This window comes from Salvelinus fontinalis, chromosome 21, assembly GCF_029448725.1.
Source record: "Salvelinus fontinalis isolate EN_2023a chromosome 21, ASM2944872v1, whole genome shotgun sequence".
NCBI classification, from domain to species: Eukaryota; Metazoa; Chordata; class Actinopteri; order Salmoniformes; family Salmonidae; genus Salvelinus; species Salvelinus fontinalis.
The window spans coordinates 28,834,094-28,846,874 of NC_074685.1; the positions used below are offsets into that span (position 1 = coordinate 28,834,094).

At 40.4% G+C, this 12,781-nt stretch overlaps 1 protein-coding gene across 1 annotated transcript; it reads left to right on the forward strand.

Annotated features, from left to right (window-relative positions):
- The first annotated feature begins 7,697 nt into the window (after positions 1-7,697).
- Positions 7,698-12,404, forward strand: LOC129818261 (prosaposin-like). The gene is made up of 11 exons (XM_055874014.1): positions 7,698-7,752; positions 7,966-8,021; positions 10,062-10,136; positions 10,673-10,798; positions 10,897-11,016; positions 11,146-11,223; positions 11,317-11,500; positions 11,625-11,767; positions 11,860-11,940; positions 12,068-12,178; positions 12,369-12,404. Exons 1-11 carry the CDS (start codon positions 7,698-7,700, stop codon positions 12,402-12,404), a joined length of 1,065 nt encoding a protein of 354 aa, XP_055729989.1.
- The last annotated feature ends 377 nt before the right edge of the window (positions 12,405-12,781 follow it).

Sequence of the window (12,781 nt, forward strand, 5' to 3'; positions counted from 1 at the left end):
CATCAAATTAATCAACCAATCAATGTACTTGCAAAAACACAGACATTACAGTAAAACAGCAATTCTGAAAATCTCCCTGCAATAGAGCATGCTGGGAAATATTATATATGGTTCTATGTAAAACCCTCGTTCCAAATAATCCTGCTTGCCTTCCAAAGAATCATCAAAGAACCCGTTTTTCTGACCAAAACAGTTCTTGGTAGAACCATATCCCTCTGCAAAGAACCCATTTGTCGTAACAACTGTTGTTGTGAAGTCTTGTTGAAGATGTATGGTGCTCTTCCTAACAGTTCTATTTATAGTTAATGTTGCAAAGCTCCGCCCCCTGTCATCTGTCATTTTTCAGATATCTGTCTGAAAATATATTTCCTTCTTCCTTCTTCCGACAAGTCTGCCTTTGCTTTGAATGATAATATGGAGCAAATTGCATTTGATTGAGCATAAATAAATAACTTTACCCTCACCTATCTTTGCTTACTCTATATTCTGTCCTGTTTTTTCCTGCTGCAACTCTTTTGCAGGATCATGAGTTATATGACTGTGATGATTATGTCTGCATGGTCTGTGAATTAATTACTTTATTTTGAGCTGTGTACTCAGAGCCTCTTGATATTGGCACACTTACAACCAGCACAGGTTACAAATAGTTCACCACTCTTGTTTGCTTTCCATTTCCTCTGTGTAATGTCTTAATGAACAGTTATACAATATTTAAATTATTTAGGGAAATTGACATCATGCAACAGACTTGTGCATTGTGACAGAAACATCTGTTTTAGGATTTTATCGTAAAACACTTCTCAAGTCACAATTAAACTTCACTTTTGTCAAAGTAAAATTGGTTCATTGGGGGCAGCTCTCCAGAGCTAGCTATAGTAGTCTGTTGAAATCAGTCTTTAACACAAAGAGATTTCTGTTTCGCTTTTTGCCATTGCATACTGTATACAGTCACGTAAAACATTATTGGCACCTTTGATAAAGATGAGCAAAAAAAAACTGTATGAAATAAATAATAGAACTACTGCTAAAGTGTTTTGGAAAATTATATTATTTTATTGTAGTACAATTGTTAGAGAAGGAGATTTTGTTTAACAGACATATTTTCCCCAAAAAAGACAGGTAAAATATTTTGGCATCCCTGTTCTCAATACCTTTCAATACCTCACCTTGCAAGGATAACGTGACTGAGACTTTTTCTAAAATGTTTTATGAGATTGGAGAACACATTCGGAGTGATCGTAAACCATTTCTCCATACAGAATCTTTCTAGATCTTTCTGCCCTTCTCAGTTCAAACCACAGGTGTTGAATGGGGTTCAAGTACGGGGACTGAGATGACCTTGGCAAAATGTTGAAATTGCGGTCAATTAACCATTTCTTTGTGGATTTTTATGTGTGCGTGTGGTTATTGTCTTGCTGGAAGATCCACTTAGCAGAGGCAACCAGGTTTTTGGCAAAAATGTCCTTGTACTGCGTAAAGTTCAAGGGCCCCAGGACCAGTGGAAGCAAAATAGTCCCATAACATCAAAGATCCACCACCATTGTTTACAGTAGGTATGGGGTTCTTTTCTGCCTATGCATCATTCTTTCTACGCAAAACCCACCAGTGGTGTGTGTGGCCAAAGAGCTCTATCTTCATGTCATCTGAACATAGCACTGGTTCCAGTCCAAGTGCCAATGGCGTTTATCAAACACCAGGCATTGACATTTGTTGGATGACATGAAAATGAAGCTCTTTGGCCATGCACACCAGTGGTGGGTTTCGCGTAGAAAGAATGATGCATAGGCAGAAAAGAACCAATAACTGTTTCTTGAGAAAGCTCCATTGGGAAGATTCTGAGTAAAAAAAGAAGATCATTAGCTCTTAACATGACTCATGTGTCATTTGAAATAAAATAGCCACACTAAAGCTTGGGATCTGGTTTACAAACTCACCATCATTCTTCCTTGTTTCAGGGAGTGACACTTTATTGATGTTATCTTAGGTCACAGTAACAATGTGTCGATGCAGTGCATTTGCATAGAAACATTTCTGGTATGCAACACAATTTGAAAACTATTTTGTGTTGTTCTTTGTGGAATAAGGGAAGGGAACAAAAAAAAGCCATTGGTAATATTTTATCTGTGATGATGTTTGTTCCATGGTTAATCGTCCGAGTATAGGGTTTGTGTCTGGTCAAGGCATGAACGTTCAGACCCATCTCAAACAATGATACTGCCGTATTATCTGTTTCTGAACACACAGACCAACATAGAGTTTTGTTTTGCATGGCTGATTACTAATTGCTCAGACCTGCCCATGTGACAGACACATAAGAGCATGGTTGCAACACACAGTGTTTCCTGAGGTATGCCACTCTGACATGTTCACCAGCCTCTATGGCACCATGCAGTCATGAGTCTTTTGTGTCACTGTTGCATTCGGGATCCTCAGAACACGTGTTTTGCATAACCACTAACAGAAACATCTCTGGGGAAACTATGAGTCATTTTGTGATAGCCTACATGGCCCACACTGGAACGTGTTTAGCCAGTCAGGACTGAAAAGTTCACTTTGAGGTTTTAGTCAGATTTACCAATAAATTATTTATCTTTGGCCAATACCATGACACAGCGAAAATGAATTAGAGGCCACATGATTGCACCAGTGGTGAGAGGCTGGCAGACTGTGGAGCACTTAGGTTCCTCCTAGCCCCTACACCTTAGGCCGTATGCTTCCATGGCCTATTCAGTCCTCTCAGCATCCAGCCATCAAGAATCAATGTAAATACCTTGAACTATACTTGAGGTATGGCCCAAGAAGTGGGTCATTAGTGAGATAAAATGTATTCCGTTGCACAACATGGATAATCACCATATAGACCATATAGGTTCTACAATAAGGAAGTGCCCCTGAGAACAGCCTTAAAAAATGGACATAAACTATAATAGTTTATATTCTAATCAGACCTGGTTTCAAATACTATAAAGGGTATGTCAATTACATTCGAAGACATTCGGTAGTAATTATTTTGATATTTCTTCTTTGAAAATACAAGTAGTTGAGTATTGGAATGTATTTGGAAATGAACTTTGAAAGTATTGGCATGTATCAGAAAATACTCAAATACACAGACAAGTGTATTTTAAAATACAAATATGTAAACACTCCATCCATTTGAACCCTGGTCTGTTTGGTATGTGAAATAACATATTTGGAAATGGTTTCAAATAGTATGCTATTTATAGGACATTATTTTAAAATACTTAAAAATACTTCCAATAGAAATAGTTGATTCGGGCAACATTATTTGAAAAAACTCAAATACACAGAAAATAAGTATTTCAAATACAAATAATCAAATACAAATGTATTTCTATTTTAATATCATAACTGAATACATTTCCTATCGTATTATGCAAATTGTTAAAAAAGAAGACAACCTCCCCTGCACTATCGTTCAAAAGTTTGGGGTCACTTAGAAATGTCCTTGATTTGTAAGAAAATACATTTTTTGTCCATTAAAATAACATCAAATTGATCAGAAATACCAGTCTCAAGTCATCAGTGAAGAGGCAACTCCGGAATGCTGGCCTTCTAGGCAGAGTTCCTCTGTCCAGTGCCTGTGTTCTTTTGCCCATCTTAATCTTTTATTTTTATTGGCCAGTCTGAGATATGGCTTTTTCTTTGCAACTCTGCCTAGAAGGTCAGCATCCCAGAGTCGCCTCTTCACTATTGAAATGTTTTTTTAAATAACCTTCACATTTTTGGACAGTCCATTTACACTACCGTTCAAAAGTTTGTGGTCACTTAGAAATGTCCTTGTTTTTGAAAGAAAAGCAAGTTAAAATAAAATAACATCAAATTGATCAGAAATACAGTGTAGAAATTGTTAATGTTGTAAATGACTATTGTAGCTGGAAATGGCTGATTTCTTATGGAATATTTACATAGAGGCCCATTATCAGCAACCATCACTCCAATGGCACTTTGTGTTAGCTAATCCAAGTTTATCATTTTAAAAGGCTAATTGATCATTAGAAATCCCTTTTGCAATCATGTTAGCACAGCTGAAAACTGTTGTCCTGATTACAGAAGCAATACAACTGTCCTCCTTTAGACTAGTTGAGTATCAAGAGCATCAGCATTTGTGGGTTCGATTACAGGCTCAAAATGGCCAGAAAGAAAGCCCTTTTTCTGAAACCTGTCAGTCTATTCTTGTTCTGAGAAGTGAAGGCTATTCCATGAGAGAAATTGCCAAGAAACTGAAGATCTCATACAACGCTGTGTACTACTCCCTTCACAGAACAGAGCAAACTGTCTCCAACCAGAATAGAAAGAGGAGTGGGAGGCCCCGGTGCACAACTAAGCAAGAGGACAAGTACATTAGAGTGTCTACTTTGAGAAACAGACGCCTCAAATTTCTTCAACTGGCAGCTTCATTGAATAGTACCTGCAAAACACCAGTCTCAACGTCAACAGTGAAGAGGCGACTCCTGGATCCTGGCTGGGATTTTTTTTTTTTATAAAAAAATAAAATATAAATATAGGACAAAACACACATCACGACAAGAGAGACAACACAACACTACATAAAGAGTGATCTAAGACAACAACATAGAAAGGCAGCAACACATGACATCACAGCATGGTAGCAACACAACATGACAACAACATGGTAGCAACACAACATGGTAGCAGCACAAAACGTGGTACAAACATTATTGGACACAGACAACAGCACAAAGGGCAAGAAAGTAGAGACAACAATACATCACACAAAGCAGCCACAACTGTCAGTAAGAGTGTCCATGATTGAGTCTTTGAATGAAGAGATTGAGATAAAACTGTTCAGTTTGAGTGTTTGTTGCAGCTCGTTCCAGTCTCTAGCTGCAGCGAACTGAAAAGACGAGCGACCCAGCGATGTGTGTGCTTTGGGGACCTTTAACAGAATGTGACTTGCAGAACGGGTGTTGTATGTGGAGGATGAGTGCTGCAGTAGATATCTCAGATAAGGGGGAGTGAGGCCTAAGAGGTTTTTATAAATAAGCATCAACCTATTGAGCTGTTGTGGGAGCAGCTTGACCGTATGGTACGTAAGAAGTGCCCATCAAGCCAATCCAACTTGTGGTAGGTGCTTCAGGAAGCATGGGGTGAAATCTCTTCTGATTACCACAACAAATTGACAACTAGAATGCCAAAGGTCTGCAAGGCTGTAATTGCTGCAAATGGAGGATTCTTTGACGAAAGAAGGACACAATTATTATTTAAATTAAAAATCATTATTTATAACCGTGTCAACGTCTTGACTATATATCCTATTCATTTTGCAACTAATTTCATGCATGTTTTCATGGAAAACAAGAACGTTTCTAACTGACCCCAAACTTTTGAGCGGTAGTGTATATTTTCCAACGGGGCTATACATTTGGATGAGGTTTTCTTCTCTCCTAAGTAGCCTCGTTTCACTGCCAAAAATAAAATGAAACCATTTAGTGTTCATCGAAATAACAACACAATGTCAAATACAGGTAGCCTAGTCAAATAATTAACATCCAATCACATTAATCGTTACTCTCTCGCGGGGTAGCTGCTGCTCATTCCGTTTGCTCAGAAATGTACAAATGGTTCAAAAAAGTAAGGCCTGCGTCCATAGAGACACATACCAGCTCTACTGGTAGTACTGCTACTACCAGCAGTACTACACCTGTACCTGTCGACTACCCAAGTTGTTCTGCTTCCACGAGCACATTCAATGCTAGCATCAGTAATTCTACATTTGTTGTTAGCCCAGCTAGCATTGACACTGACAGTTGTGAATCTGATGCAGCCGAAGAGCTACTGCACCTTACCCGGGAAAGCACCGAACAACAGACAGGGATGTTGGACCATCGAAGAGGTGCAAATATGATGAGAACTACATTGATTTGGGGTTCACTTATATTGGGAGTAGTACCTTTCCTCAGCCATAGTGTGTTATATGTGCAAAAGTACTATCTCACACTCACTCTTGCGCAGATATTTAGAAACAAAACATGCCAATTTGAAAAATAAGCCACAGGAGTTTTTTGAGCGAGAACTAAGACGACTTTCGTGTAGTAAGACATGTATGAAAGCAACAGATACCATTAATAAGAAGGGGCTAGAAGTGTCTTATATGGTGAGCTACCGAGTGTCTAGGACCCGCAAGCCCCATACTATTGTGGAGGACTTAATTATTCCTGTTGCCATGGATATGACTGGGACAATGGTGGGAGGAAAGGCCAAAAAACTATACAGACAATGCCTTCATCAAACAACACTGTTTCACGACGCATCAGTGACATGGAAGGAGATGTTATGAAACAATTACTGCTTCGCATACAAGCTACCGAACACCGTTTGCTCAAAAACAAGACTGGCCTGTCTGGGTGATGTTTTTTCTCGCCTGAATGATCTGAATCTAGGATTACAGGGACTCTCCGCAACTATATTCAAAGTGCGGAACAAAATTGAGGCTATCATTAGGAAGTTGGAGCTCTTCTCTGTCTGCATTAACAAGGACAACACATACGTATTTCCATTATTGTATGATTTTTTTGTGTGCATATGAACTCAAGCTTACGGACAATGTCAAATGGGATATAGCGAAGCACCTGAGTGAGTTGGGTGCGCAATTACGCAGGTACTTTCCTGAAACGGATGACACAAACCACTGGATTCGTTATCCCTGTCATGCCCTGCCTCCAGTCCACTTACCGATATCTGAACAAGAGAGCGTCATAGAAATTACAATAAGCGGTTCTGTGAAAATGGAATTTAATCAGGAGCCACTGACAGATTTCTAGATTGGGCTGCGCTCAGAGTATCCTGCCTTGTCCAATCGCGCTGTTAAGACACTGATGCCCTTTCCAACCACGTACCTATGTGAGAGTGGATTCTCGGCCCTCACTAGCATGAAAAATGTGTGGAAAATGATTTAAGACTGAGTCTCTCTCCAATACAACCCACCATTGCAGAGTTATGTGCATCCTTTCAAGCACACCCTTCTCATTAACCTGTGGTGATTTAAGAGGGTCTACACCAGAAGTGAATGGTTATCTGTAGGAGGAATGTATATGGTGGAGGCAATTAAGCTTGGAATGTACTGTGTGCAGGGAAGATGATCACATGTTGGCAGGCACTGCTAAGGGTGGAGAGCTGTGGATTAGTGAGGAAGGGGGTCCATATTAAGGGAGAAGGAACAGTTTATTGCCCATATCACTTAACTTCCTGCCAAGCAATAAAGATGTAATGTTGAGAGAAAAGGAGGAGACCCCCCAAATCGGGGTATATACAGTATATTACCACTGGTGGAAATATGTTTTTGTCTTTTGCAGCTGTATTGACACAATGGGTGAATAAACTTGGTTTAAGTTTTACTGATTGTCCGTGAGATTTAATAGGTTAATTTAGAACCTAACACTTTCAAGCGTTCAGTCAGGGATGTCTAGTTGTAAATTAGTTTTGTTAGAGGATCCACATACTAATATTACAGCTTCTATTGAATTGGGACCAACATTATGTTTGTACAACTCAGTTACGCAATACCAAAGAGAATACAAAAAGCTTATCACACTTTTCTGTCAAGCTCTGATTGGTGAGGGCTTTATGTGGCAGGTGGACCCTGTCCATACCCCAGTTCTACGTTGAGCGGGTATTCATTTTTCAAGTAGAGTCTTTAAGGGAGCGACTGACTTATGATGGCATTGTTTAAGCTTGTATTCGTTGTCTTCATTGCTTACCAGACCACAGGTACGAGTCCGCTATACAATTGCACACATTTTAGGTTGTTTACTCTATGAATGTGATGTTATAGTATTTTCTATTCAATGGACATTATTGACATATTAATTAATGTTTTAATTCAATTAAACATGTAATTAAAATGTGTAATCTTGTTCATGAGACATTTAGAACCATAAATGGAGTGCTCAATTATTTAATCATCTTTTAATATTTCCACAGCTCTGGCGAGGGTTGTCACTGGGGAGGAAACACAAAACGCCTGGGACAAGCTGAACGTAAGAACTATTGTTATTTTGGAACAATGATTCCCCCATTTAACCCCCAAAATATAGCCATACTAGTGTATGTAACATATTGTGCTGCCTACTGTACTAACAACCAACTGGCAAGGTTCAAAGCAGATTCAGAAAGCTAACAAATATGGTGAGAAAAAAACAGAAATGTGTATTACCGGTAGAAACTTACCAGATAATGTGCTGTCTCTCTCTCTCTCTCTCTCCCCCCCCCCCCCTCTCTCTCTCTCTCTCTCTCTCTCTATATATATATATATTTATGGGTACTTGTATACACATGTAATTCAAGAAATATATAGTACCAGTCAAAAGTTTGGACACACCCAGGTTTTTTCTTTATTTGTACTATTTTCTACATTGTAGAATAATAGTGAAGACATCCAAACTATGAAATAACACATATGAAATCATGTAGTAACCAAGAAAGTGTTAAACAAATATATTTTAGATTATGCAAAGGAGCCACCCTTTGCCTTGATGAGAGCTTTGCACAGTCTTAACATTCTCTCAACCAGCTTCATGAGGTAGTCACCTGGAATGCGTTTGAATTAACAGACGTGACTTGTTAAAAGTTAATTTGTGCAAATTTCTTTCATTGTTAGTACGTTTGAGCCAATCAGTTGTGTTGTGACAAGGTAGTGGTGGTATACAGAAGATAGCCTTAATTGGTAAAAGGCCAAGTCCATATTATGGCAAGAACAGCTCAAATAAGCAAAGAGAAATGACAGTCCATCATTACTTTAAGACATGAAGGTCAGTCAATCCGGAAAATTGAAAAAACTTGGAACGTTTCTTCAAGTGCAGTCGCAAAAACCATCAAGCACTATGATGAAACTTGCTCTCATGAGGACCGCCACCGGAAAGGAAAACCCAGAGTTACCTCTGCTGCAGAGGATAAGTTCATTAGAGTTACCAGCCTCAGAAATTGCAGCCCAAATAAATGCTTCACAGAGTTCAAGTAACAGACATATCATCAACTGTTCAGAGGTGACTGCGTGAATCAAGCCTTCATGGTCAAATTTCTGCAAAGAAACCACTACTAAAGGACACCACCAACAAAAAGAAGAGACTTGCTTGGACCAAGAAACATGATCAATGGACATTTGTCTGGTGGAAATTTGTCCTTTGGTCTGATGAGTACAAATTTGAGATTTTTGCTTCCAGTCGCTGTGTCTTTGTGAGACGCAGAGTAGGTGAACGGATGATCTCCGCATGTGTGGTTCCCACCGTGAAGCATGAGGTGGGATGGTGTGGGGGTGCTTTGCTGGTGACACTGTCAGTGATTTATTTCGGATTCAAGGCACACCTAACCAGCATGGCTACCACAACATTCTGCAGTGATACGCCATCCCATCTGGCTTGCGCTAAGTGGGACTATAATTCATTTTTCAAGAGGACAATGACCCCAAACACACCTCCAGGCTGTGTAATGGCTATTTGACCAAGAAGAGGGGTGATGAAGTGGTGCATCAGATGACCTGGCCTCAAAAATCCCCCGACCTCAACCCAATTGAGATGGTTCAGGATGAGTTGGACTGCAGAGTGAAGGAAAAGCAGCCAAGTGCTCAGCGTATGTGGGAAGTCCTTCAAGACTGTTGGAAATGCATTCCGGGTGAAGCTGGTTGAGAGAATGCCAAGAATGTGCAAAGCTGTCATCAAGGCAAAGGGTGGCTCCTTTGAAGAATCTAAAATCTAAAATCTAAAATATTTGTATAAAGATATAAAGAATAGTTTATCTCTTTTTTGGTTACGACAAATTATTCCATAAGTGTATATTTCAATTTCATTTCTGTATTCTTGTTAAAGAAGAAGGTAGAAAACAGTCAGTTTATAAAAGACGGAAATGTTTTGCAACACGAAAGAACAGTTAATCAAAATCAAGCACTGTTTTTCAGGTAGTACATTTTTAGGAATAATATAAATGTCCACTTATATACTGAGTAGAATAAATGGAGGTCTTTTCCTCAGTATCCCACCACAACTTTGTGTTAGCATTCTTCTCTTTTGCTCTCCTCCACTCAGAAATGGGACAGCTGCCAGGACTGTGCCCAAATAATTGAACTCCTTACAGCCCTTCTCTCCAATCCAGACATGCAGGTGAATATATCAGCAGAACACCCCTGAACCATACATTTAATAATTCATAAAAACACCAATAAACACTCACAACCACCCATAAACACCCATAACAGTCTATAACCACCCATAACCACCCATAACCATCAGATCGCTACTATTTGCATGATGTCCATTCACCTGGTTCAGTTTTTGTTCCTGGTTGTCGAAGTAAGGTTGAGGATAGAGTCTTGAGGTTTCTTTTGAGCAAACCAGAAGGAAACACAGACTTTCAGTTCCTGATATGGTTTTCACCTGTAACACCCCTATAACGGCCATCTCAAACCCTCACTCTACACTATAAGTGGTACAGTATGCATTTCTGTTCTGCACTGCTGTGGAATTAGAGACACCCTGTTTTCTATCTAAACATGAAAAGAAACTACTAAGTATTTAACTGTAGCTTTTGATACTTTCTTTAATACGTGTTAATGATTGTAGAACCCAATAAATATACTTAATGCATCTCAAAGTGATTTCAGGATCTTTCTCAACCTCTGCCACTCCTCCATCCCCAGACCAAGATCAGGAGCGAGCTGGAGAAACTGTGTGACCACATGCCAGGTCCTGCAGCACCTAAACTGTGCCAGGAGCAGGTGGATAAGAACCTCCCCCTGTCCTTCACCTTCTTGACCAGCTTCGTCGTAAGTGTTAGTGGGAGGTTGAGAAAGATCCTGGTTTGTACTTCTTCAAATACTTCTGACTGAATGAGCCTAAATTAAGCTTCTCTCCTCTCCCACAGAAACCAGCTCAGGTGTGCTCCGTGTTGGGACTGTGTGGCTCCCAGTCAGAGGGCCAGCAGCATGACCTGCTGACCAATCACATTCAAGACACTCTGAAGTCAGCCATGACAATGACAAAGGTGAGACAGAAAGAACAAGACTAATGCTCTCTCTCTGACCTATTCTGTGCCCTGCTGACTGTTTTTGTCTGTCTGAACCTGACGGTGTTTGTCTGTCTTCATCTTGTTTTCTTTCTCTCTGTCTACCAGGTGCAGTTCTCACCACAATGTACCTTCTGCGTTTATCTCATCAAGTTACTGAAGAGTATGCTGCCAAAAGTAAGGCAAGCCTTAGAAATACAATTACTGTAGTGATTCCATTTATTTAAGGCATGCGTACACACAAACACACTCATGCCCTGTATCTGTTTCCCCTCCCAGATGGCTGTGATTGATATGCTGGGGAAGGTGTGTGGCATTCTGCCCTCATCTTACAAAGATCAGTGTGTGAACCTGATAGAGAAGTATGGTAAGATGCTGATGGACATGCTCCTGAGCTACATCACCCCTGAGGCCATCTGCACCCTCATCCAAGTCTGTCATGGCATGGAGACGCTTGTCAGTGGTGAGTTCATAACCACTTTCTCGTTCATCTCTCCTGCTCTGCACCACCACCGTATAGTCACTTTTCTCTCTATCCATTTCCTCTTTTATATTTCCTTGTTTTGAAATGACTTTCTCTCTCTCAGAGAGTGCTCCTCTGTCTGACTGTGAGTCCTGTCTGACCCTGGCGGTTTTGACTCATCTACAGTTGGGCTCCAACGCTTCAGAGCCTCAGACCGCCTCCTTCCTGGGCTCTGTCTGCCAGCTCCACCCCAACGCCCTCCCCAAGGTCAGCCCTGACCCCTGGTCTACATCGCCCCTCATCTCACATAGGAGCCTTATAGAAGCCTCTGGGCTCATGTCTTATTTCTCTCTTTTCAGTGTGACGGCTTCACCCAGCTCCATGCCCACCAGCTGAAGGGGGTTCTGGGTAAACCAGAGTCTGCCCTTAATGTGTGTGAGGTATGTCATATTTAGATTCACTCAACTACATACTGTAACATAACATAAATGTCACTTAGTTTCTATGGGTTGGGTGGGGATGTACTGTAAGTGGCTGTGAGAGTAACTCGAGACATTTGTTTCTCAGAGGGTGGGTCTGTGTGGGGGAGTGAGAGAGGCAGGAGAACAGAGAGAGGACCCATGCATTCTGGGCACCAGCTACAGGTGCAGAGACCTCAAGACTGCCCTGGAATGCAGGGTAAGGCCACCAAACAAAGTTTTATTTGACCTTTCTTTTAGCAGGGAGTCCCATTGAGACTAAGGTCTCTTTTTCAAGGGAGCCCTGCATTATATAACAAATTACACAATATAAAATACAAAAAGTATATTACTCATTTCATAACAGAACAAAGGTGTTTAAATCTTGGCATGCAATTTGTCTCATGCAGACAGTGTCCTTCTGCCAGAAGTTTGTGTGGAAGTAAGAACCTTCGCCCAGCACCTACTCACAAAGTGGATGGTAAGTTGACTTGACATACAATATTTGTTTCAGAAAACTGGTTGTTACACACAACTCAGGTAAATGTGGGTCTACTCTCTTTTCAGACTGATGATCCAAGATTTAGAGAGCCTGCAGCCTTTGCTACAATGAATGACCCCAAAGCTTTCATCAAATTGTAAATACTTGATATTGACTGTGTCAATATCAGATAACATTTCCTGCAGACATGGACATTGATTGCACTGAGTCTTTTGCCAATGATATTTTATAAAGCTCTTTTGTCCTTTTATCTGCTGTACACAAGACTCTGTATGAACCCTACAGAGCAAGTCAATGAATTCCTAGGGCTGGTGATTTCTC

Coding starts and splice junctions, on each gene's coding strand:
- LOC129818261 (XM_055874014.1), top strand. CDS start 7,698: ATGATGGCATTGTTTAAGCTTGTATTCGTTGTCTTCATTGCTTACCAG. Junction 11,224..11,316: donor TGCTGCCAAAAGTAAGGCAA/GCCTTAGAAATA, acceptor TTCCCCTCCCAG/ATGGCTGTGATTGATATGCT. Junction 11,501..11,624: donor CATGGAGACGCTTGTCAGTG/GTGAGTTCATAA, acceptor TCTCTCTCTCAG/AGAGTGCTCCTCTGTCTGAC.